The following is a 26,054-nucleotide window of genomic DNA, read 5'->3' as shown; positions in this document are numbered from 1 at the left end:
CTGAACATCTGGGCCAGATTAGAGCTGATGTGTGGTTCGCACTGCAAAATTTATTAGTCTTTATTATAGCCGTTGCTCTGCGTCGGGTCAGCCCACAACCACTGGAAGCCTCCTGGGCAGCGAGCTGAGCCCAAGCAGGTAGTTTCGGCCGGGAGCGTATGTTTAAAGCACATGCCCACATCCAGCTGATGAGGGCTTTCTAAGCTGCTGCCCTAAAAAAGAGTTCTACTAACCAGGAGGATAGAGGAAGCCGTGGGTGATATTCTCGTCTGCTAAATAAAAGGAACACTTTTGGCTTTCAGAAGGAGCAACCCTGACATCAGCCCGCAGACAGTCTGGGACAGTGGGAGGAAGAGGCGATGTGTCTCCCTGTTGAAAGAGAAAAAGAAGGGAAAAAAAAGTGACGCCCACAGTTGTGGCTAACCCATCGCCTTATATGGTTTATAACTTCCCTCGAATGTTTTTCATTTAACCTTTTCCTATTTTCTTAGTGAATCAGGTCTACGCAAGCAATGGAAATGGATGTCTTCAGCAATGTTTTCTTCTGTGGTTCCCTTCTGTTAGGGACACTGGGAGGGCAAATCAAATACATCTTGGAAAGGACTATTTGCAGAATAAAACTGAATTGAGAGCAAATGAATAACGGGAGCTACCACTAAAAAACAAAATTCTTTTTAGGATCTAACTTGAAGGTGGTGATATATATGGTGTGCTTATAAGCAAATATTGAAAATAAAATAAAAACAATTCATTTTTAAAACACACATTCAAACGAAGGATATTATTCTTCAGTTAGGCAATCTGAGATTAATTCAAAGAAGCTACAGTTGTGTGAACTTACTAACTTAGAGACCTAAAAAAAATTGGTAGCCATGCTTCATTTATCATGTAATATAGGAATATATTTTTTGCAATTTTCTTTGTAGCTATTATTTATTTATTTAAAGATTTTACTTACTTATTTGAGAGAGAGAGAGAGCACAAGTGGCAGGCAGAGGGAGAAACAGGCTCCCTGCTGAGCAGAGCGCCCAACCTGGGGATCGATCCCAGGAGCCTGGGATCATGACCCGAGCCGAAGGCAGATGCTTAACCGACTGAGCCGGTGTAACTCTACTTAAAGACTAATACAATAACTTATCCACTATCAGGCACTAACTTATCCACTATGCTGCCTAACCCAAGTGTTTAAGGTAATGCAGTATTAAATTACCATATTTCAATTAGCATATAATCATGAGTAAGTAAACATTTTGCTATTCATTTTATTTTTTTCAGATTTTGATTCATATACCCACTACTGCCCACAATGTATCTATTTCTTAACAACAAAAAAAGGTTACATTAAATTAGGATGTTCTTCCCCTATTCAATGCATTGTGCTAAAAGCGAAAATTAGCTATGCTGTCTAAAATGTATATAGTGATCATTTTATAATATGTACATGTTGGAAATCATCACATTGTACACTTGAAGCTTATACAACATTTTATGCCAATTATATCTCAATAAAGCTGGAGAAAAATAAAATGTGTAATACCAATTCACAAAGAAAAAGGCAAAATACACTGTACACTATATTCCTAGGCATGAGAGTACCATGACGAGGTACAGAATAGGTAGGAGATGAAGCTGAGCGAAGTCTGAGGAAAGCCAACCAGAGAAGGTACTACCCAACACACTACCCCACTGCAGCTGGAGAACACTATATAGAAGTTGAGGGGACTCCTCAACTTGGTTGAACACATTTATCTCTGCTCCCTTCCTAAATCCCATTAAAAGAACATTAATGATGAAAACACATAATGGATAATAAGAAATTTGCAGAAGCTGGAAGTCAGATCAACATTGGTTTACTATTATAACATGACTTAGTAGACCAGTAAATACTGACAACCAAAAGCCATGACTGGGGAAAGCACAAAGAAGTGGATTCTTACTGCCAAAACCCACGGGTAGAACTTGGAGTCTCCTAAAGACGGGTCATGTACATGGGGCCAGAAAGAAGAGGACAGGCTGCAAGTCTGTAAAAGAGGCTAGATAGAAAGTTTACTCACTGGAGAGGTTGAACCAGAGGGATGTTCATACTGAGGGACCCAAGACAGCCCAGATAGCAGGTGCATCATACTGAAAGCAGTGGGATTAAATAAAAATCCACATACTGAATGGTGAGACTCCCCCCAGTCTCATTGCTCACATGACGGCTGCCCCATTTTACATGCTGGGTCAGATTAAAAGTGTCCTTTCTTCGGGAAACAAACCAGTCCAAAAGGAAAACTAGATGCTTACAATTAGGAATCCCCAACAAAATAGCTAGTTCTTATTCTGATCAACCTATAGTGAAGTCTACCAGTTGGCCAGCCGCAGCCACACAGCTTAGTGCTTCTCCTTTAACATATAAAAGTATAACCAAGGATCAAACATTTTGTTGGGATTGAGGAGGAACCAAGATAAAAAAGAGACAATGCAGAAGAAAACTTGCTCCATAGAGAGATGGGAGTATATATGACATCCATATAAGAAGAGAAAGCAATAGAAAAACAGAAAGAGCTCTTGGGATTTAAAAAAGAATATGACAACAGAAATAAAAAATTCAATTAAAAGACGAAGCTGCAAATATCTCAAAAAGTAAAATTAAAGACAAAAGGTGGAAAAAATTAGGGAATGTAAAAAAACATTAGAGAATCATGCAGGAAACCTTATGTCCTATTAATTTGAAGAAAAATGATCTCTAAAATTCTAAAGCTAAAAACCATCAAATAAGTATATAGATGAAATAAGAATATTTTAAGATACATAAAGTCTAAAAAATACACCTTTCCTTCTTCCTTTCTCAGGAAGTTCCTGAGTGATAGAACCCGCCGAACCAAAAAGTAAACCAAGAAATATGAAGATATTTGTGTTAGAAGCGGTGGATTAGCTCTCACCATTCATTTCACTCTCCTAATGACAGACATTGGAAAGCTAAAACCATTTGTTTATATCCTTTCAGACACACATCAGAGCAAACAGTCCTGAATGACCAGGTTTCTTCATCTGACATCAAGGGGCACGTAAAGATGTTGTAAAATGGAGAATCAACCATATCGATTGTCAGCCCCATAGACAACCAGAATCTTGTGAGTTGATGTTTCCTACCACACGCCTTTAACATTTTACTCTAAAACTTCACGTTTTGTACGTCTTACTTGAAGAAATGTATGATACATAAATGTAGCCATGGATGTATTTTCTGTAATGGGAGGAAGATGAAATGCCTATATTCAACAGTTAAGATTATAAAAATGGGGACACTGGGTGGCTCAATTGCCTTTAGCTCAGGTCATAATCCCAGGGTCCTGGGATCGAGCCCTGCCTCGAGCTCCCTGCTTATTAGCAGGGCGCCTGCTTCTCCCTCTGCCTGCTGCTCCCCCTGCTTGTTCTCTCTCTATTTCTGACAAATAAATAAATAAAATCTTTAATAAATAAATAAATAAAGTTATTAAAATGTTAAGGAAGGAAGTGCATTGTAATTTCTAATGAGGCGGCAGCTGTAGAAGTTAGACTCACGTACCACTTGGGCAAAAATGCTTACTATTCTCTCAAAGTAGTGTGGACTTTGAGTCGGGGAACACGGATCAGGATGGCTTTAGCCAGAGTGTTACAAAAGGGTTATACTTTTTTTCTGTTTACTGAAAATCTTGTTTCTTACCTACCAAACTTGAACCCCTAATACAAATGCATTGAGACTAGGAAGACAGGATGTGGCCTCCTTTATAAAGGGGAGATTATGCAACAGGCAGCCCTCCAGAAGGATGGTGGAGAGGTATGATCACGTCATTTCTGAGTCCTGGGCTCCTGAGAGAAGGCACAGTGAACCATCCCTCCACCTCCACACACAGAAACAGCTTCCACCCGGCTAGCTCTTCAGAGCTCTTTAGAGTTTTTTAAGCCAGGGGATAGAAAGTCAGGAAAACAATAAATAGAACTCAGACACTCCGATAAAATCTGAACTCCTTAGCTCTCAAAATTGTTCAAGAGAAGTAGGTGATGAGCATAGACAGGAAAGCGAGATGCTTTCATTTCAGGTCTTGCATGGGATTAAAATAAAACTTGAACAGTTGATAAAATTATTTTATTTAAGTTATAGACTCTCTTTACCTGTAGGCTGAACATAAAAGCTAACGTTATTTATTTGAAGATTGGATTGCTACCATCTGGTCTTACGGTAAGGATAATAACTGTACACTTGTAAAATTATTGTTTTAGTTGTGTTTTTTTTCTATAGGGAAAATATTTCTTATACTTCCAAAAAATGTTTACGATACATAATAATGTTCCTAGTTTTTTAAAGAATCATAAAACATGATCGAACCATAATTTATAGTATTAGCGCTAACAAGCTTTGGAAACAAAAAAAGGCTATTCAAAAATCCAGTGATGTGGGACGTATATATACACATACAGATCGAGAGAGAGAGAAACATTTTTCAAGTGTGCTAGATTTTTTTCTCTGAAAAAGTGCTTTGATTTACATTACAATTATAAGGCATATATTCTAAAACGTGGTCATAATTTTTGCTCTTCATTTCAGTTTCTCACCCAGCAACAGAAAGAGCAGTTCACATAGTCTTACTCAATGGGCCCTGAAGCAAAACCCATATACAGTCTCATCAACCCTAATAGTTTGGAAGCTGTTATTGCAGGACCATGATTTCAAATCACAGCTACTTCTCCAGAACTCTCCTGAGATAACAACAACAACAAAAATCAGAAAACCCACCAAAACCACAGAAAAACAAAAGCTCCATAAAACTTAAAGGCACAAGCCAATTGGGCCCATGCTCCAAAAAGTGCTTATTTAAAGTCTGATTTCTCAAACACAGGGCAGATTTACAGCATTTTAATGTGAATCTCAAAACATCCTTGCATGTAATTTTCTTGAACCACAACATACTAACAGAGTAATTTCTGAATTAGAAAGCAGAAAATTGCTAGAATTCCATCCTGTCACATGGAGGGAGAAATACACAAGTAGTTCTGTGGGATCAGTGAAAGGATAGGAACTTTTGGTAACAAAGAAGCTCGTTTTAAAACAATAACAAAAAAGAATTGTACTGAACTCCTGGTCTGAGCCCACTCAAAATCTCTCCGCCTCTGGTTTCCGCTAAAGCTCATATAAATTCAGGAATGCAAGACCACAGGGCAAAGTATTAAACCCATCAACATTCCCCTGAACTCCACACAATCCCTGGTGCCTGGACTTCTCAAAATAGAGAACTGACTAATAAGACTGGCCTTAAATATACTGCTCTTCTCAAAACCAAAAACAATTAGGAATTATCTTAAGGAATAAATAACATCATATTGTTGTTCCACAGCAGGTTGAAGAAAAACACAACGTGAACATTTTGCATAATAGGAAAGTGCTGTTGCCATTAACCATGCACATGAACTCAGGTAACTCTTGGTAAAATGTTTGCCCACATTGGGTGGCAACATCAGTGCACTCCTACCGCGGACCACAATTAAACGATTGTCAGCAACAGAGTTGGTGTTCAGAACACACAAAGCTTCAATTAATAGTGGGAAAATATTTATTTTTCTCCAGAAATCTTGAATTGGAACAAGACGAGTAAATAAACCAGATACAACCAATCACTTCCTGGCCCTAAAAAGGAGTGGAGTATCTGTACCCTTAGAAAGAACAGTAATAAGTTGAGTTTTGTCACCCGCAGAGTCTTTGGATCTAAGATATCAAGATTTTCTTTACAAGAACAGCTTTCTGATTATTTATGAACCCTTCTAGCTGAAGGCACTGCTCTCTCCTTTAGTCTTTAAAAATAATGGTTGGGATTAATTTAGCCAATGCATTCATTCAGGAAACATTTACTGGGCAGCTCTATTGTGCTGGGATACATTAAACAGAACCATCCCTGCCCCGAAGGGGTGTTTTGATGGATTTTTGGCAGACTTTGATTTTTGCTTTCATTTATGTTTTCCTGATTGCTAATGAAGTTCAATTGGTTGGCTCATAGTCATTGCCCATTTATTAACTAAGATGTTTGCCATTCTCTTGGTTAGTGGAAGAAATTTACTAGCTATTCTGGATCCTAATTACCATTCTGGATATTCATCACAGTGGAAATACATGGTCTCATCCGTAACTTTGTCTTTTTGTCACACATTACATTAAGACAGTCCAATTAGTCAATTTCCTCTGTATTTTTGGTGTTGTTGTTGTTCTTGTGTCCCAAGAAATCTTTCTCTATCCCAAGGTCATAAAGGTATACAGAAAGGAAAATATGGATTTGCTGTTCACATTTAGGTCTATAAACCCACCAGCAATTTAGTTTTGTATATGGTATGAGATAGAGATCTAACATTTTCTTTCTTTTCGTAGCCAAATGTCCCAGGGTCACTTATCGAAGGAGAGATTTCCAGACAGTGAAAAAGGAAGACAATTTCAACATTTGGATTCTGAACCTCAGCCTGGAGAGATCTATGATACAGCACATCTATACCTTTAAGTCTAGCCTGACCTATTAGAGTACTGGATCCTTCAGGGATGGATTACTTCTTATTCACATTAGGCTCCTTGTGCCTACCATAATACACAGCAGATAGTAAAGTATTTGTTAAACAATCAAATAAATAGCCCTTTATAATCTAGTTAGCATCAACTTCTGGGTGCACCCACCATGTACTTAGGATAGACAAAATAAACAGTGTGCCTCTGTATTTCCTGTTGCTTGTCTTGGAAAGCTTCTTTCCTACCTGCCTTACCAACAGGCCTGTGAACACCTTTTAACTTCTCCAGGCAAAACACGACATGTTCTCTTTTGCACCCACATAGCACCTATAAATACCTTTAAGAAATACCTGGGACATTGTTTTACAAGACACAGAGCAGAGAACTCCCTTTGGGATCTCTACTGAAAATCAAAAGTCAATTCTTAGAATATTCGAGAGCCATAAATTTTTTCCAGCCTGCATGGCTCAATGGACACAAACTCACTGGTTTCGGTACTGTATATGAGCTCCATATGGGCATCTTGATAGCTTTTCCAAATCCACTGACATATTCCCTGTGATAGAGAAGACAGTGTTCCTTGTTCTTCTGCATAACCCTGGGCCTCCCAAATGGTAAATTTAGTTTCTCCGTCGCGATTACTAAAATGAAAATAACATAAAATAAAATAATAAAAATGTTTGTAGTTAGCAAATGTTTTCTACACAAAAAAATATCATCTGATGACTATTACGTGCCAGTTACTCTGAGAAATGTTTCACATACTTAACCTCTTAATTCTTACAACTCTGAGGCAAGTGTTATTATTCCATTCTACATATTACAAAACTAGGGTTTAGAAAAGTAATCTGGCCAAGCAGTTAACAGTTCACAGGACATATTTGAAGAGATACAACCTCAAAACCAAAAGGACATACTTTGTAACAAAGATAACCTCCCTTAGCAATTATCACAGGAAAGACTTGGCAATTTTAAAGAACAGTATGTCCTAATGTATTTATTTATTTTTATTTTCCTATTGTACTCTAAAAATCCATCAATTATTGATAGTTTTAAAACCTACAAGGTATTCATGGCATGCAGTAACACTCTACAGATTATAAAAAGATTATCAACCAACCAAGACATTTACTAAACTCTTACTGTGTACCTGGCACTAATCTAAGTGCACACACATATTAATTCATTTAATTGTCACAAAAACTCCATGAAGAAGGTATCCCCATTTTATAAATGATGAAACAGGCCTAATGAGTTTAACACGAGAACACTTAAAAGATAATAGGTAATAATAATGCTGCTACAGGCCAGGCACTGGTCTAAATTCTTTCCACAGATTAACTCTTTCCATCTTTACAACTGCATACAGTGGGTGCCATTGTTGTAGATGAGGAGACTGAGACACAGAGAGGTTAAGCGACTTGGCCCAGTCACACAGCCAATAGAGGTAGGCCGTAGCCAATAGAGTGTGGGCGGTTCACATCTAAGAAAAGGAACAGGCACAACCATCTCAAGGAATTTGTTGTGTTCCTGGAAACACTGTAACTACCCAGGCTTATGAGTGTTGTTATTTAGATCTAGTTTTGTGGGGGGTTTTCTTCTTGTATTATTGGCAATGCAATCTTCATGTTCAAAAGCCTCTGGGAGCTTATTTTAAAGAATCCCCCAAAGGCAATACTGTGTTTTGTTAGGGCTAAACACCAAAGACTTGATGTGTTTTCTACTGACTTACTTGCATCTTGAGGGAGATTTAGCATCTGGTTCACATGCTGCACAGAAACATTCTGCAAGACCATGTGGGAAAGACAGACGGGAGTCAACACATTGTAAGAGGATTATTTCTACAGTAATGCCTGAATATTTTACTACTCAACAAACAAGCCAGACTAACTCGAGTTTAAATTCTAATTCTGCCACTTGCTCAGAAATAGGCTTGGGATACTTTGTGCGGGAGTTAACAAAGATACGATCGATAATGCGGCAAAGCACGGTGACCACAGCTAGAATCAACTACTTCGTGGGATGACAACATCCCTGGGCTGCTCAGGCTTTTAATAGGAGTACAGCTCACTAAGGGTCTTGCTGAAATGCAGATTCTGATTAGAAATCCTGAGCCCAGTGGGGCCTGAGATTCTGGATCTCTTACCAGCTTTCAAGTGAGGCAGATTCTATTCCTGTGACCACACTTTGAACAGCAAAGGGCATTCTTTACAAAGAATTTGGAGGTTTGCAGTCCGGTAGATCAAATTTCTGTGACCTTGGACAGTTTACCTACCTTCTCCGACTCTTCTTTTTTCCTCAAACGGAGACAAAAACGCCCACATTGTAATGCTTATTATTATTATTATTATTATTATTATTATTATTATTATTATTTTAAATGGAGGTTCCATCCAGGTAAGCTGTAGGTAAGAAACCCACACCCTACTCTGATCTGGGCTGTGGATTTGATTTTGATTGGGAATCTTCACTGGACTTTTATCCTTTAAAGCCTCTTTTGGTCAGCATTGATTTATATACTTATTGATCGATGCGGTGTAATGTTTTTGAGGATTAAAGAAAGTCAAGGGTTTGCTGACTCCTGGTTTAAGGAATAATTCTTACCCGAGGCAGCAGGTACTTATTTAGCTCTACAACATTTTGAACTCGGCATCCAATGCACCTTGACACTGGTTTTAACTTGATGGTCTCCTGATAACTGGGCTCCGATTCCATCCTGAAATCCCAGCCCCCATCCCTGTGCCCTAGTTCTCACAGGTAGGGTTGGTCCTTGCATTATGAGCTCCTGTTCTGACTCCTTGCCTTTTTTTTTGGCCGGGGGGATGGGGGGAGACTCCTAGCACTGGAATCTCATCTTACTGAGAGTCTCTTGGGATCTGAAGTCAAGCTCCCGAACTCGGCCAAGAGCCTGACCCACTGAAAAGACCTGAAAGAGGTCTTGTAGCTGTAAGAGGAGTAAGTTTATGAAGGAAATCAAAGAGTGGCTAAGATTTAACTGTTATGAAGAGTTAAGACACTCAGCTCACAGGGAATTATTAATGCCCAAACAGTGCTTCCCAGTTTACAAAGCATATTCATATGCTGGACGTTACAATGCATCTCTCACCTCCAGACAAGTTCCAGAGACACTGCATACATTCACTTAGTAAATGTCAGAACTAGAGCACAAACCCGGCAGTCAGCTACCCCAGTTATAATCCTGGCTATAGACTCACTTGCCCCTTTACATTCTTACGGATACGTGAAGTTATTACTTACGTTTTGTAGCCCAGGGCAGGAACAATCTAGATCGTCTGGGGGCAATGGAACAGTAAAGCCACAGACAGAAGGCTTTGACACTTCCTCTGCATGGGTTGGCTTATAAAAAGGTACCCTCAGAAGATGGTTCAAACTCCCATGGGTGCCATTGTTTGGTGCTGGTTGAATGTGTAGAAGATCTGTTTTTAAAAATAAATTTGAAGTAGTTTTAAATGAAAAGGCAACACCATCTATCTAGCAGATGGAAGACAACAAAACTTCCTTTAATAAATTCTGCTCTAATATGGTCTTGTACTGCATATGCCTTCAGGTTAGTGTCTCTTCCCCCAAGGAATTTTTTTTTTTTTTTTTTTTTTTTTTTTTTTTTTAGAGAGGGACAGAGAGTTGGGGGGGTAGGGAGGGGCAGAGGGAGAGGAAGAGAGAGAATCTCAAGCAGACTCCCCACGGAGCACAGAGCCCAATGTGAGTTCCATCTCGCTACCCTGAGATCATGACCTGAGCTGAAACCAAGAGTCCAACACTTAACCTACTGAACAACCCAGGCGCACACACTCCCCCACCCCACCCCCATTCCAGGGTTTCTATCACCTCCTCTTTCTAGACAATGGGAACATTTGTTATAAGCTACACGCACTTTCAGGAACTGTTTCTGCTCCTCCAGAGAAAAGTATCATAACTTAAATGCTCCCTTTGTTCCTTAAGCATATCCTGGTTTTCTAGCATAAAAAGCTATACTTCAATCAAAAACAATTTTGAAGAAGTTAATTTACAATCTTGCTTACAGTGTATTTACTTAGCTATAGGAAACTTAAGGACAGATACCTTTAAAAAATTAAACTCAAAAATTTTGCACAATATTTAGATAACTTTTTCTATTTTTTTATACAACACAATATACAGATTATTTTACAAGTATAGTTTTTTAAGCGGCTCCTGCTGAATACCACCAAATAGAGCTCTCTTAGAACTGAAATCCTATCTGATTCCTTCTAAGCCTCCCCACAAAGGGCCAGCATCCCTGACCACAAACTCAGCTTGGGAACCAAGAGTCAAAGTTGTTCAGGCTACAACACGTTATTTTCAAATGGATACTCTTTGGTTTCGAAGTCATATTCAATCACCACAGGCCTTTGGCAAGATTAGGAATGACAACTGTGAGTATATTTGCGTCAGAATTCCTGAAGCTCAAGGTGAAACTGCAACTTACCCATTGCCTTGCCGAGATAAACGATTTATTAGTACAATGCTCTGGAGTAAGCATGTAGGCAGAAAAGTAGGGGAGATCCCCTAAAATTCTAAGTCTTCAAGTTTGTTTTTTTTTAAACACTGAGTGTAATCCCAAGCATCTGTCCGAAAAGGACTTTCCACCATCTAAGAAAATACTTGTGCTTTTAGGGTTTTTTTCCCTGCTTTGAAAAGTTAGAAATGTACTTTTAATTATCTAAGTTTTACGAAATTTTCAAATAGTAACTAACAGATAGAAAAGTTGGTCTCCTGAGATCTAATGTTTATCATTACCAGCAAACAGAAAGAATTCACCCTTATGGCTGAGTGCTTCTGAATGATGATTCATTCTCATCTTTCCTACTTTCTGTCTTCTTAGGGCAAAGCATCTGTCTCTGGGATTCAGTTTATTACCAATTTCAGAATACATACTTTACAAACTATGTCCACATTTTGATGTTAAATTTATATAGATATACTCACCACACATTAGGTTATAAATTTCGATATTTTCAAATGGTTCAATTTCAGTCTTCTCTTTGAAACTCGATCCATGTGCCAAGAAGAAAGCCTAGGTGGAAATAGTCCTACTGTTACTAGATGCCATCTAAACTCAAAAATGTTGGAAGAGACACAATTTTCCGTCTGTCCCAGCTCTCCAGTTGCGTCTGAGGCTACTGTAAGGATTTCTTTTCAGGTTTGAAAATGATTTTTATATCATTTGCACCTATGACTGGGATTCCAACCATCCCAATCAAATATAATATATTGTATTTACTTTTGCTAAATGTACCTGCTTCCACAGCACCTCGTATGTCAGGAGACAAGGAGAAACAAACAATAATGGACAACCAATGTCAGCACAGTTCTACCATATCTATATAGTATAAATTAGAAATTCAAATAACACTAAATATTCTTTTCATATCATTGTTCAAATGTGTTAATACGTGACAAAAACTGTTGAAGTCTCTAAATGCTGAATTTTTTTTTTTACGACTTCTACTAACCTACTGATTTCTTAAATATATCTCTCCTTTAATTTTAGGATAAAGAAACCTAAATATGTTTATTTACATTTAATTAATTCATGTTAAACATTTATTCATAACACATCTAATATTTTCAGATTATAAATAACTAGAAGAAAAGTGTCAAACATTAATAAACAATTATTTTTGGTAACAGGGCCGTGTGTGTGTGTGTGTGTGTGTGTGTGTGTGTGTGTGTGTGTATTATTATTATTAATGGAAATAGATAGGACAACCATGTTGCAAAAAATCATAAAAGCTTTACCTATGGGGGAATATCAGCTACACTTAACTCATGGACTGTACCAAATAGTCTCTTCCCTGGGCTTCCAGGAACACACTAGGCTCCTGGTTTTCTTTCCTTCCTTACTGGCTTTACTTCTAAGTGTCTTTGCTAGTGACTCTTTCAACCTCTTCAAGTAGATCTGCTTAAAGCTCAGTACTTGGTCTTCCTTTCTACCTATACTCAGTTTCTGAGGATGGTCTCTAGTTGCGGATCTTTTAAATAATTTACATACCTAAAACTCAAAGTTTTTATCTCTGCATAGACAGACTCTTTTTAGGTGTCTATATAACATCTCCACTTGCATGTCTAATAAATATTTTAAACTTAATGTACCCAACTGAATCCTTGCTCCTTCCTCTCAAATCGGCCCCAGTTTCACATCCTTCCAATAGCCTCCGAAGGTTCTCTCATCCCCAACATATCAGGCACATGCACCTTTAGGCCTCTGCACTGGCGGTTTCCTCTGCCTGGGACTCGTGTCCCCAGAGTATTTCAAAGGTAGATTCTTCCACCTTCTTCAAGTCTCACTTCAAACATCATCTCCATGACTCTTACCCTCTCCACCTTGTGTAAAATTGCATACTGTCCCCATGGTCCCCTGAAACACCCCCAATGTCTACGTACTCTGCTTTACTTTTATTTCCCAGGGCACTTATCCTCTAATATACCAAATAATGTATTTCCTAATTACGCCAATTGTCTACATTCCTCTGTTAACAAACTTCATGAGGGCAGGGATCCTTATCTGCTTTGTTCTCAACTGTATTCAAGGATCCTGAAGATTGCCTATAACAAAGCAGGTACTCAATAAATATTTGTTAAAAAAATAAAGCAGTAAGTTACCTCCATGCTCTTAAACTTGTTGTTATAACCATGATTGCCTCCTCCACATGAATATGCTTTACTCCTTTAAAGAAATAATATTATATTGCAATTAATATTGATATAAAATCTTATTATAAAGCGAGCTTTAATGGGTTTTTATGTACCTTCTGGTTTTATATAAGTAAATTTTTCTATCGACAACAGCATAAATATAGTTCCTTTCATGCTCAAATTCATAACCACAGAGGAACAAACAGAATGGTAGGAGAGAAGGAAGGAAGAATTCCAGAATCTATAAATAGAATTCAAAAGCCTTTGACCCTTAGCCATTGACAACAAGATAATAACAAAGACATAGATTAAAAAAATAATTTGAATGTAACATTGTGTGTCAGCCATGTCAATTAAAAATTAATTAGAAATATAAAAAAGTAGTCTTCAAGCTTATCTTTACACATTAATTAATGTCTGTGTGATTAAGAATAGTTTGACTAATACTACTGAAAGGTTTTCAGTACTTAACAAATAAGTCTTTGAAAATGGGAAAAAATACTGATTCCTATCAGATACCTAGGGAAATAATATAAAAGCATAAAGAATATGGAAGGAAAGTAAATTATAACACTTAGTAAGAAGAAGCTAGTATGTTCTTGTAAATTAAGAGTTTATTTTTAATTTTTGGACTATTCTTCCATAGAATGTTGCTCCATTATTTGAATGACTTTTCAAATATAATTAGTCTTTTGCCCACCTTCTTATATTTTAGTATTTGAATTGAGGAGTATTAGCAATTTTATACATAGTTGGTTTTTATACATAAAAAAAAAGGCAATAAATAAACCTAGATTTTTTTTTTCGTAAAGCAACAATGTTATACTGGTTCAAATTAGGTCTAATGGAAAAAAAGACTCCTCTTCCCAACATTTGGCCTTAAGAGATTTTTCTCATTTGCTTTCCTACTCCCAACTCCCACTCCTCAGGCAAATACACACACACACACACACACACACACACACACACACACACACACACACGTTTTTGTTTGTTTTTATGTTGTAGGCAGGACTTTAATTTAGTGTCTCAAAAAATTAACTTTTAAAGCATTCATAAACGACTCCCACTCGGTTTAAGTAAAAATAAATCACAAAATAAAAAATAAATCACATCACTAAGCAGGCTACGCTCAACTCTACCCAAGAGAGGGAAGAAAGGAGAGGCTAAGCTGGAGTGGGGAAAACAAGAGGGGTCCTATTTATAAGGGGTTTAAATTCAATCACCCAAAGGTGCCAGTTCATTACCTTGGTTAAGCCCAATAAAATTTTTGGCATAAGGAAAGAGTTGTTTTAAAAATATTTTTATCTTTATTGCAGAGATATTTGGTTCCTTCAAGATTATTGAAACTATCTGGGGATAATTAAGTTTTAAATTCTGTGTGGGAGGCTAGAAGATTCAGTAATGAAAGAAAGAAAAAAGGTCTTTAGAAAGAAGTCATTGGTAAAAATTTTCTAAAATTGATCCTATCTTTATTTTCAGAAAAATATTTTTTAATATTTTCAACTTCTGACCCAACTCAATTAGAAAACTTCAGTCAATATTAAAATCAATACTTAATCAGAAGTTAAAGATAAAAAAGTGTTTGAAAAACACTATTTTCTATTCATCTCAAAATTTTAGAAATTTGCTATTCTAACTGCTTTCCAACCATTAATTTGACTCTGGAAATTACATATGGAAAAATAGAAGCCAGCATTTGGAAAAGATGAGTTGATTTTATCTGTCATAATTTAGCTCAACTTCCAAGCACCCTACGAAATCTTCTGGAACAAATTCTCTTTTATCTTATCTATGTCTAATTAATAAAGTTGAAATCAAGGCCAGGTTCTCCGCCACAGCTGAGTAATGACACAGGTGGGCGACGAGCAAGACTTCTTTCCTGACCCCCAGGCAGCTGCCAGGTCTTCTGCGCCTGTGTAGCCTCTTTCACATTTTCCCCTGCTCTCCTCTTCGGCCACCATTCTAAGCTAGAGCCTTATTACTTCAGACCTGAACAGAGTTCCTAATCGGTTATCCTGACTCTGAATTTCTGAATCTTCCCAGATCTCACACACACAGACACACACACACACACACACAAACTCTACTCATATTGAACACCGTGAGCTCTCTGAAATGCAAATCCACATATCCACGTATCCCCCTCTAGACACCTTGTATCTACCAATGGTCGGCTTCCTTTACAGTCAAAGTCATAGGTTTAATTCATGACAGGTAAGGGCCTTCAGGAGAACAGCTTCTTTCACCTGGTGCTCTAGCAATACAGAACTACTTGAAATTGCTGGAACCTAGTCCTTCTGCCTGCAAACCTATTTCTACCCTTGCCTGCCCCAGAGCAGCTGCTCTGGCTTTAAAAAGGTGCCCCACTGCTCTGGGCAGAGCATTTTGAGAAAGAAGCACCTCTGAGAAGATACAGCCTGGCAGTGCTCGGGGCTTGGCAAGCAGGTGGATGCCTTCCAGCAAAGGAAAGTGGTCTGTTTGCTCCTGCAGACATAGCTCCCCTGTCAGAGCTCAGTGAGCTGAGCAAGGGTTCTCTTTCCACTGCCTCTCATCTTGGCTGGGTGCCTCTGGGCAGTGCACTGACTGCACAACTGCCTGGGGCAGCCCTGCTGTATATGTGACAACATTTAACCTATCCCATCCTCAGTCTTCAAAGCCCAGAGCAGGAATCACACCCACCAGGAAGCATCCTCTGACGTTCTCTGACATCCACACCTGGGCTGTGTAATTACTCTTTGTTTCCTTGTACCTTGTACTTGATCCTCAAGCAGCATTCGTTACACCTGATTGTAATTGCTGTCTTCCTTCTTGCCCGTGCAAAGATCCTTAGGGTGGGGACTGTGTCTACCCCCATTTCTTAGAACGGTGCCTGGGAGGGGAGCCTGGGTGGCTCAGTTAAGCAGCTGCCTTCATGATCCCAGGATCCTTGGATAGAGTCCCACATTGGGCTCTTTGGTCATCAGGAAACCTGCTTCTCCCTCTGCCTCTGCGGCTTCCCCTGCTTGTGCTCTCTCTGACAAATAAATAAGTAAAATCTTAAAAAATTAAAAAAAAATGACTTTAAAAAAAGGAAAGGTGCCTGGGAAGTATTTGTCACTTTCTGATCATAAAATAAAAAGCTATTATTGGGCACCTGGGTGCCTCAGTCGGTTAAAGGATGGCCTTCAGTTCAGGTCATGATCCTGGAGTACCAGGATAGAGTCCCACATTGGGGTCCCTGCTCAGTGGGGAGTCTGCTTCTCCCTCTGACCCTGCCCCTTCTTGTGCTCTCTCTTTTAAATAAATAAAATCTTTTTTTAAAAAGCTATTATTCATGTTCTTTAAGGGGGCACTTTAACAATACTTCTGTTGTAGTTTCAAATAATTGGGTTTCCCTAAATTCGTAAAATCCAACACATTTTAGGCAAAATAAGGATGATGATGGTAGTGATAGGTTTCAATCAATGATGAAATTTGCTACAATTCTGGACTTAATCAAATGAGACTCCTTGGTTGCTCTGGTTTGGGCTGTCGTCAACATTTCCTTTGATCTAATTAGTTTACTTTAATATCAAGAGAATAATAAAACCAGGCTAATTTTGTGTTACAGATGATGATAATGAAGTCCTGAGACATTAATTTGTTTAAGTTCTCACAAACCAGGTATGGAGATGGGTCTTAAACTCTCAGCCTTGAACATCTCACTGCTAGCTGTTAAACACACAAAGCTCATAATTTGAAACTAGATATTAATGTGTAATACCCGGAGGTATTCTGGTGGCTGGACTCTCTTCTATAGGCAGTAGGTCATGTTATAGGATCAAGGGGCACTTGCTCATTTTGTACCAGTGGCCTCCTAACTTCAATGTCATACTCTCAACAGTAAATACTTGGAGAATTTACCCACATTTGGACACATAAGTGTTTACATATTACATACCCACATTACTAAGAGCCTTATATACTTAATATTAGTAAAGCTTAGTCTTTTAATTCTGGAGAATGCTATGTTGAGCCACACAGTGAAGCCACTGACCTTCACAAGAGGTTATGAAACTCCAATGCCAAGAAGAGAGGCCAGCGCCATCTATGGGTCATGTGTGAACACGCACACTCTCTGGCCCAACCACGTACTGCTTGGGGTTTCCCGTTATCTCACACAACAGGCTCTGCCAAAACCCCAGTTCCTCATTCTGCTCCCGTATACATTAGACCTCAACTACCTCATCTTTTTTTGTCTTCTCTTTGTTAAACGTATCTTTCAGACTCTGTATTCCCATTGTCCTCTGTCTCCTCCGGCACTACATAGCATACAAATAAGGCCAGAAAACAATATGATCCTCATTCCATTTAAAACCATTTATGCACATGGAAAAAAAACCCAGAACACTGGAATAAAATATAAAAATAGGAAACATTAGTTAAACTACCAAAAAGCGTGTATATGTTTGCTGGCTTATTATCAGTCTTTGTCATTGGATTCGAATCCTGTCTGTATCCCAAACGCCTGGATCAAGGCCCAGCACTCACAGTAACAAACATCAATGTGATTTGTGAAACCAATGAATGAATTGGTTATCTTGGGATGAAGCGATTCAGAATCGTTTTTTTTTTTTTTCTCTAAACAATGTGAATGGTAACTAGAAAAAGGAAATAAATATTAACACCTAATTTGTTAGCTTGGCCTTAGAGCCATAAAGGTGCTCTTCCATAAAAACCACAAAGATGACAAAGATCTCGAAGAGCCATCTAATTAATCGCTTACTACCAACCTGGAAGACAACTGAGATCATCTTTACATCCTGTCTACCACCTGAAAAAGACCCAAGTGGGGGTTAGGAATGTGCTGGTAGTAACAGTTTCTGGAATGGTCTATAAACTGTCAGTCTTCTTCCTCCCTCTTGTCTATATTGGGAGGGTCAGGTTGCTAAGATTGGCAGATTGGCCCCCTAATAACAGGTGTTTCAAATGCAGAAGTGCGAGGTAGCATAAGAAGTCAAGGAAGTATCAGTAATCAGGAAAAATGCCATGATCGTAACAGCACGGTAAAATGAAGGTAATCTGTATTGAAAGATGGTTGTTAAAAGTATCACGAGACAAGTAGATAGACGCACAAACCTCACAGCCAGCCACTGCCGATCCACCAGAAGAACAGCTTGGTCAATTCTCACGTTTTTGGCAAAGTGTAGTCGTTTTGGCAAATCAGGAGTCAGATAGGGTTTGAAATGCTGATCAGGTTTCCTGCACTAAAAAATAGGTAAATTCTTTCTTCGTCTAAGTTATAAAATGTGCAAGCTAATTCAACAATTTCATCTCCTAAGACAATTAAGCATTTTTTTAAAAGTGGCAAGATTTATTGTGGTGAGCACTGTGTAGTGTGTAAGACTGATGATCACAGACCTGTACCCCTGAAACAAATAATACATTACATGTTAATAATTAAAAAAAATGTAAGAGGATTTAAGCTTGGGTAACAAAATAAGGTTATTAAACCTATTATCAATTTGGTCACATTCCCCAATTATGTTGTTTTCGTTGTTGCAACAACATTTAAATTATAATTAAAATTTTTATTTAAATTATGGTTTGGTGTTTGATGTTCTAAGTTTTTATTCCTGTGTATGTATCTTAAGCCACCACAACCCTCCCCTCTTTTTTTGACAGACAGTAGATGTCTAGATTTCGAGTGGCAATTATGACTTTTGAATTTAAATTATATATGAAAAGTATATAACACATTAGTAAATATTATTAAAAATTTTAAAAATCAGTTTAACTGCACCAAAATCCTCTTACAATGGATTCAATTTACCCTTGAAATAACCTATGTCGGCTTAATTCTCAAATCAAGTCCAAAGTTTTTGAAACTTAGGACAGTGAAAAATTCATGGATCTCTTAGAAACTGGAGTAAAATGTTATTTAATAATTATTGCGGTAACTTGATGGCATATTTTAAAACTGTATAAAAATGCAAGAGAAACAAGAGAAACAAAATACAGGTAAGAATATGGGGAAATTACATTTTTTTCTACTTCCCCAATCATCTCATCAATATTTTAAGTTTGTGTCACTACTATTTTGTGCTCAAACTATTTAGTGCTCAATTTATAGACGAAAAAAGATACCATGAAATTGAACAAAAAACAATTGAAAAAGAAGTATGGACAATACAGCAAGGAGAGTTACAGAATGAAAAGGGGAAGGGAGGGGCGCCTGGGTGGCACAGCGGTTAAGCGTCTGCCTTCGGCTCAGGGCGTGATCCCGGCGTTACCGGATCGAGCCCCACATCAGGCTTCTCCGCTATGAGCCTGCTTCTTCCTCTCCCACTCCCCCTGCTTGTGTTCCCTCTCTCGCTGGCTGTCTCTATCTCTGTCAAATAAATAAATAAAATCTTTAAAAAAAAGGGGGGGGGAGGGATTATTGCAGATATTTCAGCCAGTTTTTTTTCTTGCCTATTTTGGTATCTTTATCAAGGCTTCTTCTTTTTCTAATTCATCATTACTTCCTTTTTTTGTTGTTGTTCTTTTAAGATTTTCTTTGAGAGACAGAGAGAAAGAGAGCATGAACAAGGGCAGGGAGAAATGGAGAAGCAGGCTCCCCACGGAGCATGGAGCCCAGTGCGGGGCTCACCCCAGGACCCGGAGACCATGACCTGAGCTGAAGACGGAGGCTTAACCGACTGAGTCACCCAGGCGCCCCCATCATTACTTCCTTCTGAAGCCGGTATTTCTGTAACATCCAGGCAAGCCCAAGATGGCAGCTGCTGGATGCGCAGTTTCACAAGGGACTAGACTGTGCCCTTGACGACCACAGGTCATGTGAGAGTCACACTTTCCTAGCCAGTGTGTAGCCAGAGTAAACCCCGAGGAGACTAGAGGCATGCCGCCAACTTCCAAAGAACGGGGTTATATTTTGCCTTTGAGAATTTAGGCTGAAGACTCTAAAGTTGGGAAAACTTGGGTCATTTTATTGCAGAACAGTTGATGCTGTTGTCTGGCATGCAGCCAGGACTTTGTTGGACTTAAAGAGTCACCCGTTCGTGTTTGGTTATGTTTGTCCGAAATAAGCTCAGTACAGGACCGTGGACCAGCGTTACCGGGAATATTGCACTACCACGTGCAGTATTTCCTGGGAATCGTGGACGACTTCACGACATGATGGTCCATTTCTTCGGGGCTCTGTCGCTCCAGGCCCAGCCTCTGTTGACAATGCCAGGTAATGGATTTCCAAAGCTTGTGGTATCCAATCCCCCTGCGCTACCGGGACTGTTAGAGATTTGCCCTTCCTCACCCAACAGGCCTTCAGCTATATGGCTAGTGACGTAATGGGGAAAAGAACAACAATATGGGGTTGTAAAGAGTCCACTTGTTGGAAATTAAGAAGTGCGCCTCCCATCAGCATGAACGCACTGCCTGCAAGCCCTTCGCCAGCGGGGGTAAGACTGCCTCCCAAGTGCACCCAAGATCACGTATCAGAAGGTGTAAGAGAGGGGCGCCTGGGTGGCTCAGTCGTTAAGCGTCTGCCTTCAGCTCAGGCGTGATCCTGGGCGTTCTGGGATGGAGCCCCACATCAGGCTCCTCCGCTGGGAGCCTGCTTCTTCCTCTCCCACTCCCCCTGCTTGTGCTCCCTCTCTCGTTGGCTCTCTCTCTCTGTGTCAAATATATAAAATCTTTAAAAAAAAAGGTGTAAGAGAAAAAGGGAGTGATTAAGACTCTAAACTGCTGCTCTAATGGTCATTTCAAAAATTTTTAAATAGATTTTATTTATTTATTTGACAGAGAGAGCAGAGGGAGCAACAGGAGAGGGAGAAGCAGACTCTCTGCTGAGCAGGGAGGGATCCCAGCATGGGTCCTGATCCCAGGACCCTGGGATCATGACCTGAGCCAAAGGCAGACACTAAACCGACTGAGACACCCACACTCCCCTCTAATGGTCATTTCTACATCAGACGTGCGGTGGGTCCCAGGGTACAGTAACATTCTTCACCCTGCGTTTTTCTCACCTTCAGTCATTCATATTGCATCCTAACATTTTTTACTATAATTGCATGCCACCTATACTTAAATAATTGAGCCCCATCCCAAGCAATGATAAACTCATGAATCTCATATAATAGATAATATACTTGGGAATATACCTTAAATACAGAATCATGAAAACTACAACTACGAACATGTCAGGTCTCTCTAGGAGGGGTGAGCTCCACTTTGAAAACCCCAGATGGCCTTAAGCTACGTATCTAGAATTTATCCTGCCCCTTTACTCACGACCTGGAATGTGGGAACCAATCAAAAGCAGTTGCAATTATACTTCAAAGGTAAGGAGATCATTTTTCTGACGTGGATGAAGAGATCGGTAAGAGTTCATGATTCACTATTTTCTGACATTAAGTCATGCAAAACATGGGACAGGCAATGCAGCTTGAGGCGCACCGGCATGGCCCTTCCGCATGGGACGTCAGCCCACTCAGTGAAAACCAGGAGTCCCCCAGACTAATCTCCTGTAGGGGTGGCGACTGCAAATGGAAACACCTAAGATAAAAGCAACTGATATGTAGAGGCGCCTCGGTGGCTCAGTCAGTTAAGTGCCTGCTTCCGGCTTGGGTCCTGATCCCAGGGTCCTGGAATCACCCAGGTCAGGCTCCCAGCTCAGCGGGGAGTCTGCTTCTCCTCCCTCTGCTGCTCATCCTGCTTGTGCTCTCAATCTCTCTCTCTCCCTCTGTCAAATAAGTAAATAAAATCTTAAAACAAAACAACCGATACGCATGTAAAATAATGTCAACAGAGGGTTTCAAAAACAAATGACAAGTGCCCTGGGCTCGGAAATATAGAATATAAATTCCTTCCAACCCAGATTTTAAGGACATTATATTACCTTACATATATGTATTAGGACACTGTATACTTACGCTGAGGTTCCTAACAATTTCTTCAGAATTAACTGTTTCAAAAGACAAAAAAATGAATCAGATTACAAAGGTGAACAACTCAGATGAATCTGACATCTACATTTATTAATGACTATGATCTGGTAAGATTAAATAAGAATTTATTTTAAGAAAAGAACTATTTTAGAATTTAAGAATGTATTTTAACCTAACAATTAAGTAGAATATATTAAATCTTAATATTTTATGTAAGTAGAATATATGTTAACCTAACAAGTAGAATATATTAATTTTATTTATATTAATGCTTTGTTTTGATTAGTATATTATTAATATTAATAGGATTAGAATGTTTTAATCCAACAATATTAAATATTACCATAGACTTTATAGACTGATTATATTAAACAAGGAAGGGGATTTCTCCTTTGCTTCTTTGTAGTCTTCCCAAGAAGCTGGAAGAGGGGGACTGGCAGTCTCTACATACCCAGAATCAGGAAGTACGGTTATTCACTTTCGATTTTACCTTTTTTTCACATAGGCATCTTCATACTTACAACTATAAAAGTCATGAGGTATATTACGAGCCCTGATACGAGGGGCAGGCCCTTCATACATGTAGAAGTTTATTCGAGGAAAATAATTAGTCATATACTCCACCTTGTCACAGTAAGTCTGATCCATTCCTGAATTAAAAAAAAAATCCGCTGAATATATATATAGATAGTAACAATCAGTTGTCTTTGATCATGTCAAATAGGAGATATTCTGGGTTACAGATCTCAAGTTTCACTGACCACCTGCACAATTTACCCTATGATTTCACTCTAAATGGCAGACCTTGAAAATCCTGACAGTGGAGAAGGGTCATGTTTATAAGAGAATAAACAAGAATCATAAACAGATCATTTGTTCAACAGAAATCAACTAACTTCAAAGAAGAAAATCCTCTAGAGAAAGTTAATATCGCAAACATGTTATTTAAATTTATCTAAGCAGTATCATCCTTCAAAAAAGGTTTCCGTAGTTAAAACTTTACTAAAGATTCTTCAGACTACACATAACTTTTTATTTTCATATTTGTTCCTAAATTTATTTTGTTTTTAAAATTTCTTTTAACACAATGCACATTAAAATGATTCCCTTTAATTTTAAAACAGTAGGACAATGTGTTAAGAAAACATTTTAGGAATTTTTAAAATAAGTAGTTCTGCTTCTCATTATTTTGATGTCCTAAAATATGAACGAAAGTTCTGTAGACATAGTCCTTCGCCTCCTCTCCTCCACGCCTGGTTCCTTCACAGCCTTTGGAGCTTAGCTTGACTAACCTAGAGAGGATTACCCTCATCTGGAAGAGGCCCATTTCTGCTTAATGTACGTCCAAACACCCCGTATCTAGGAAAGTATCTGACATTGAACAGGCATTCAAAAAATATTTGATTGAACAACAATCCAACCATATCCCTGTTAAGTACTATTAACTCCATTTTTACAGAAAAATAAGTTTATGGATGGATTTTTCAGAATGAATGGTAGAATAAACCAGAAATTTTAGTTGTAGTCCTCTGTTCATCACAGCCTACCACAAAACTTGTTCCTTGCTCATTCAAGAGCTACTAGGTCTGGAAGTACAGACTTTAAAATATCACTATCCTTTTTGCATACTCCTTGAAGTGGTAATACATAATCAATGATAAAATATGATTTAAAAAGGAAAGTATACCATGGTCGGCCAAAAGGATTATATTGACACAGTTGTGTAAGTTCCGCTGTTTTAGGCCTTCCATCAACATTCCAAAAGCCTTATCTACCAACTGTAAGGCTTGAATTACCTGAGGGGGAACAAGAAACAGGAGTTAAGATTGTCTTCATGAATTAAAATTTTAAGTAATGAAATCACTACCTAAGGGAGTAAAAACTGAATACATTTCCTTCTCTGAAATTTCTGGATTTTGAAGTACCACGTGTATCAAATACCAATTCCCTAAATTTCTATAGACAAATAAAAAAAATTAAACCATGTTTTCAACAAAGGAAGATAGACTACTAGCCAATAAATATCTGAGAAAAACGTTCAACCTCCACAATGTTATTCAGCTGCAAAGGCTTTCATGATAATGCCCAGTGTTGGGGAGGGAAGGTCACGGACACCCCTATAGAAGTCTGCGTGGTTACACGCGTGCTGGGGGATCACGTGACAATGCCTAACTGCAGAGTTAAAAAGGCTATAGGCTACCCTATAACCTAACAGCTAACTTCTGGGCATTTGTCCTCATAAACACTTATAGTACAAATGGAGATTTATACTGAAGGCTAGTTATCGCTACATTCATTAATTCATTAATTCATTCTTTCATTATTTCAATACAAGTAAACATAAATATGCCATATCCTTAAGAAGGCATACTTACATACTTAACGAACATTTTGAAATCTGTTTTAAAGAAGCATGGCATGGGGAACGGCTCCCAATACAATGCTAAACATAAAAGATGAAAGCCAAACTGTGTATGCACCCATACATTGTTTGTAGTCCTGATTTCATATTTTAAAAGAGTTCATTTTTTTGGAGAGAGAGAGAGTAGGGGGAGGGGCAGAGGGAGAAGAGAAGCAGACTCCCTGCTGAGCCGGGAGCCCAATACAAAGCTTGATCCCAGGGCCCTGGGATTGGGATCATGACCTGAGCCAAAGGCAAGTGCCTAAGGGTTGCCACTACCCTAGTTCGAAACACAGTGATCTCTTTTCTAACCCATTCCTCTCACACAGTGAAACTGATCCTTAAATACACGTACATCTGATCGTGTCACTTCCCTGATTAAAGTGCCTCAGGGCTGCCATTACATATTACATGGCCAACAAGGACCTGCATGAGTTGGTGTCTGCCTGCTTCTCTAGGCTTCCTTTTAGCCCTCACCTCTGGGCCACTGCGCTCCAGATGTGTGTGGGACATAGTCTTCACACAGCATTCCAGCAGCGCCTGGCACAGAGGTGTACACGAGAAGAGTAACTGCTATTATTATTCTTAACTATTATCATGCGGTCCATTCGTCTAACCATCTGTCCATTTTTCTGTCTGCTCATTTGTCCATTTTGTGCATTCCTCTACCTGCTCAGCTCCTCCCTCAGCCAGGTCATTGATGACCTTTTTTCTTTTTTATTATTCAGAGAACTTTCTAACCACCCCAGTCCCCACTCCACCGCAGACTAGGTCAGGACCTCCTTAACCACCTCTCAGGGCACCTTGATCTTTTCCTTTGCAGCACCTTTCAAAATGATACTTAAAGTTTATTTGGAGGCCAAACTAGAGCACTTAATAGAAGAAAAAGATATGGTGCCTAATATAAGTCAGCAGTGGGTGTCAGGCAAATGCAGATTATAGTGTCCCCTCTCAAACAATTGTATCGAATATGGATAGGAATTAAAAAAGAGGGGCACCTGGGTGGTTCAGTTGGTTGAGTTTTCAACTCTTGATTTTGGCTCTGGTCATGATCTCAGGGTGGTGAGATCAAGCCCTGTGTCAGGCTCTGTGCTCATGGGGGAATCTGCTTGAGATTCTCTCTGTTCCTCTCGCTCCACCCCTCCCCTCCCCACCTCGTGCGCGCTAAAAAAAAAAAAAAAAAAAAAAAAAAAAAAAAGAAGTGGTGAATATACTTCAGATAGTTCCTATGCCACTTACCCTTAAAATAGCCTGATTAAATGTTAAATTCTGGGATATAGTCAAAAGCGGTGTTGGAATGTGAAGGACAAAAGGGTTAAAAGTGGTAGGACTTGAGCGGGGCTTTGTGTAAGGAATCATTTTGGTTTAATGGGAAAAAGGTAAGAAGGGGGCTTCTGGTAAACCACAAAGTCGGGGTGCCAGGATAAATATGCTTGTATTCCAACAGAAGACAACTGTGAAATCAGTTTCCATGAGGAAGGAAAATGCCATCCTCATGGAGGCCTTCCCAGCTTTACATTATGTCCAGGACGATAGAGGCTTCCATGGACTTCAGAAGACAGAT

At 38.9% G+C, this 26,054-nt stretch overlaps 1 protein-coding gene across 3 annotated transcripts in view; it reads right to left on the bottom strand.

Moving 5' to 3' along the window:
• The window catches only part of ENPP3 (ectonucleotide pyrophosphatase/phosphodiesterase 3), a 71,500-nt gene that overhangs the window by 11,220 nt on the left and 34,226 nt on the right, over positions 1-26,054 (bottom strand). For all 3 annotated transcript variants that reach the window (XM_087865497.1, XM_045805544.2, XM_087865496.1), the window contains exons 12-21: positions 23,777-23,885; positions 22,611-22,739; positions 22,075-22,106; positions 18,284-18,411; positions 13,151-13,214; positions 11,474-11,561; positions 9,767-9,945; positions 8,241-8,292; positions 6,995-7,149; positions 234-369 (exon numbers count right to left, since the gene is read on the bottom strand). In XM_087865497.1, the coding sequence (XP_087721623.1) occupies positions 234-369; positions 6,995-7,149; positions 8,241-8,292; positions 9,767-9,945; positions 11,474-11,561; positions 13,151-13,214; positions 18,284-18,411; positions 22,075-22,106; positions 22,611-22,739; positions 23,777-23,885 (1,072 nt within the window). The remainder of the gene's footprint in view (positions 1-233; positions 370-6,994; positions 7,150-8,240; positions 8,293-9,766; positions 9,946-11,473; positions 11,562-13,150; positions 13,215-18,283; positions 18,412-22,074; positions 22,107-22,610; positions 22,740-23,776; positions 23,886-26,054) is intronic.

This window comes from Ursus americanus, chromosome 11 (genome assembly GCF_024610735.1).
Source record: "Ursus americanus isolate L20-20 chromosome 11, mUrsAme1.1.p, whole genome shotgun sequence".
Classification (NCBI taxonomy): domain Eukaryota; kingdom Metazoa; phylum Chordata; class Mammalia; order Carnivora; family Ursidae; genus Ursus; species Ursus americanus.
The sequence above is the reverse complement of the archived record's forward strand: the minus strand, read 5'-3'. Positions and strand labels throughout refer to the sequence as shown.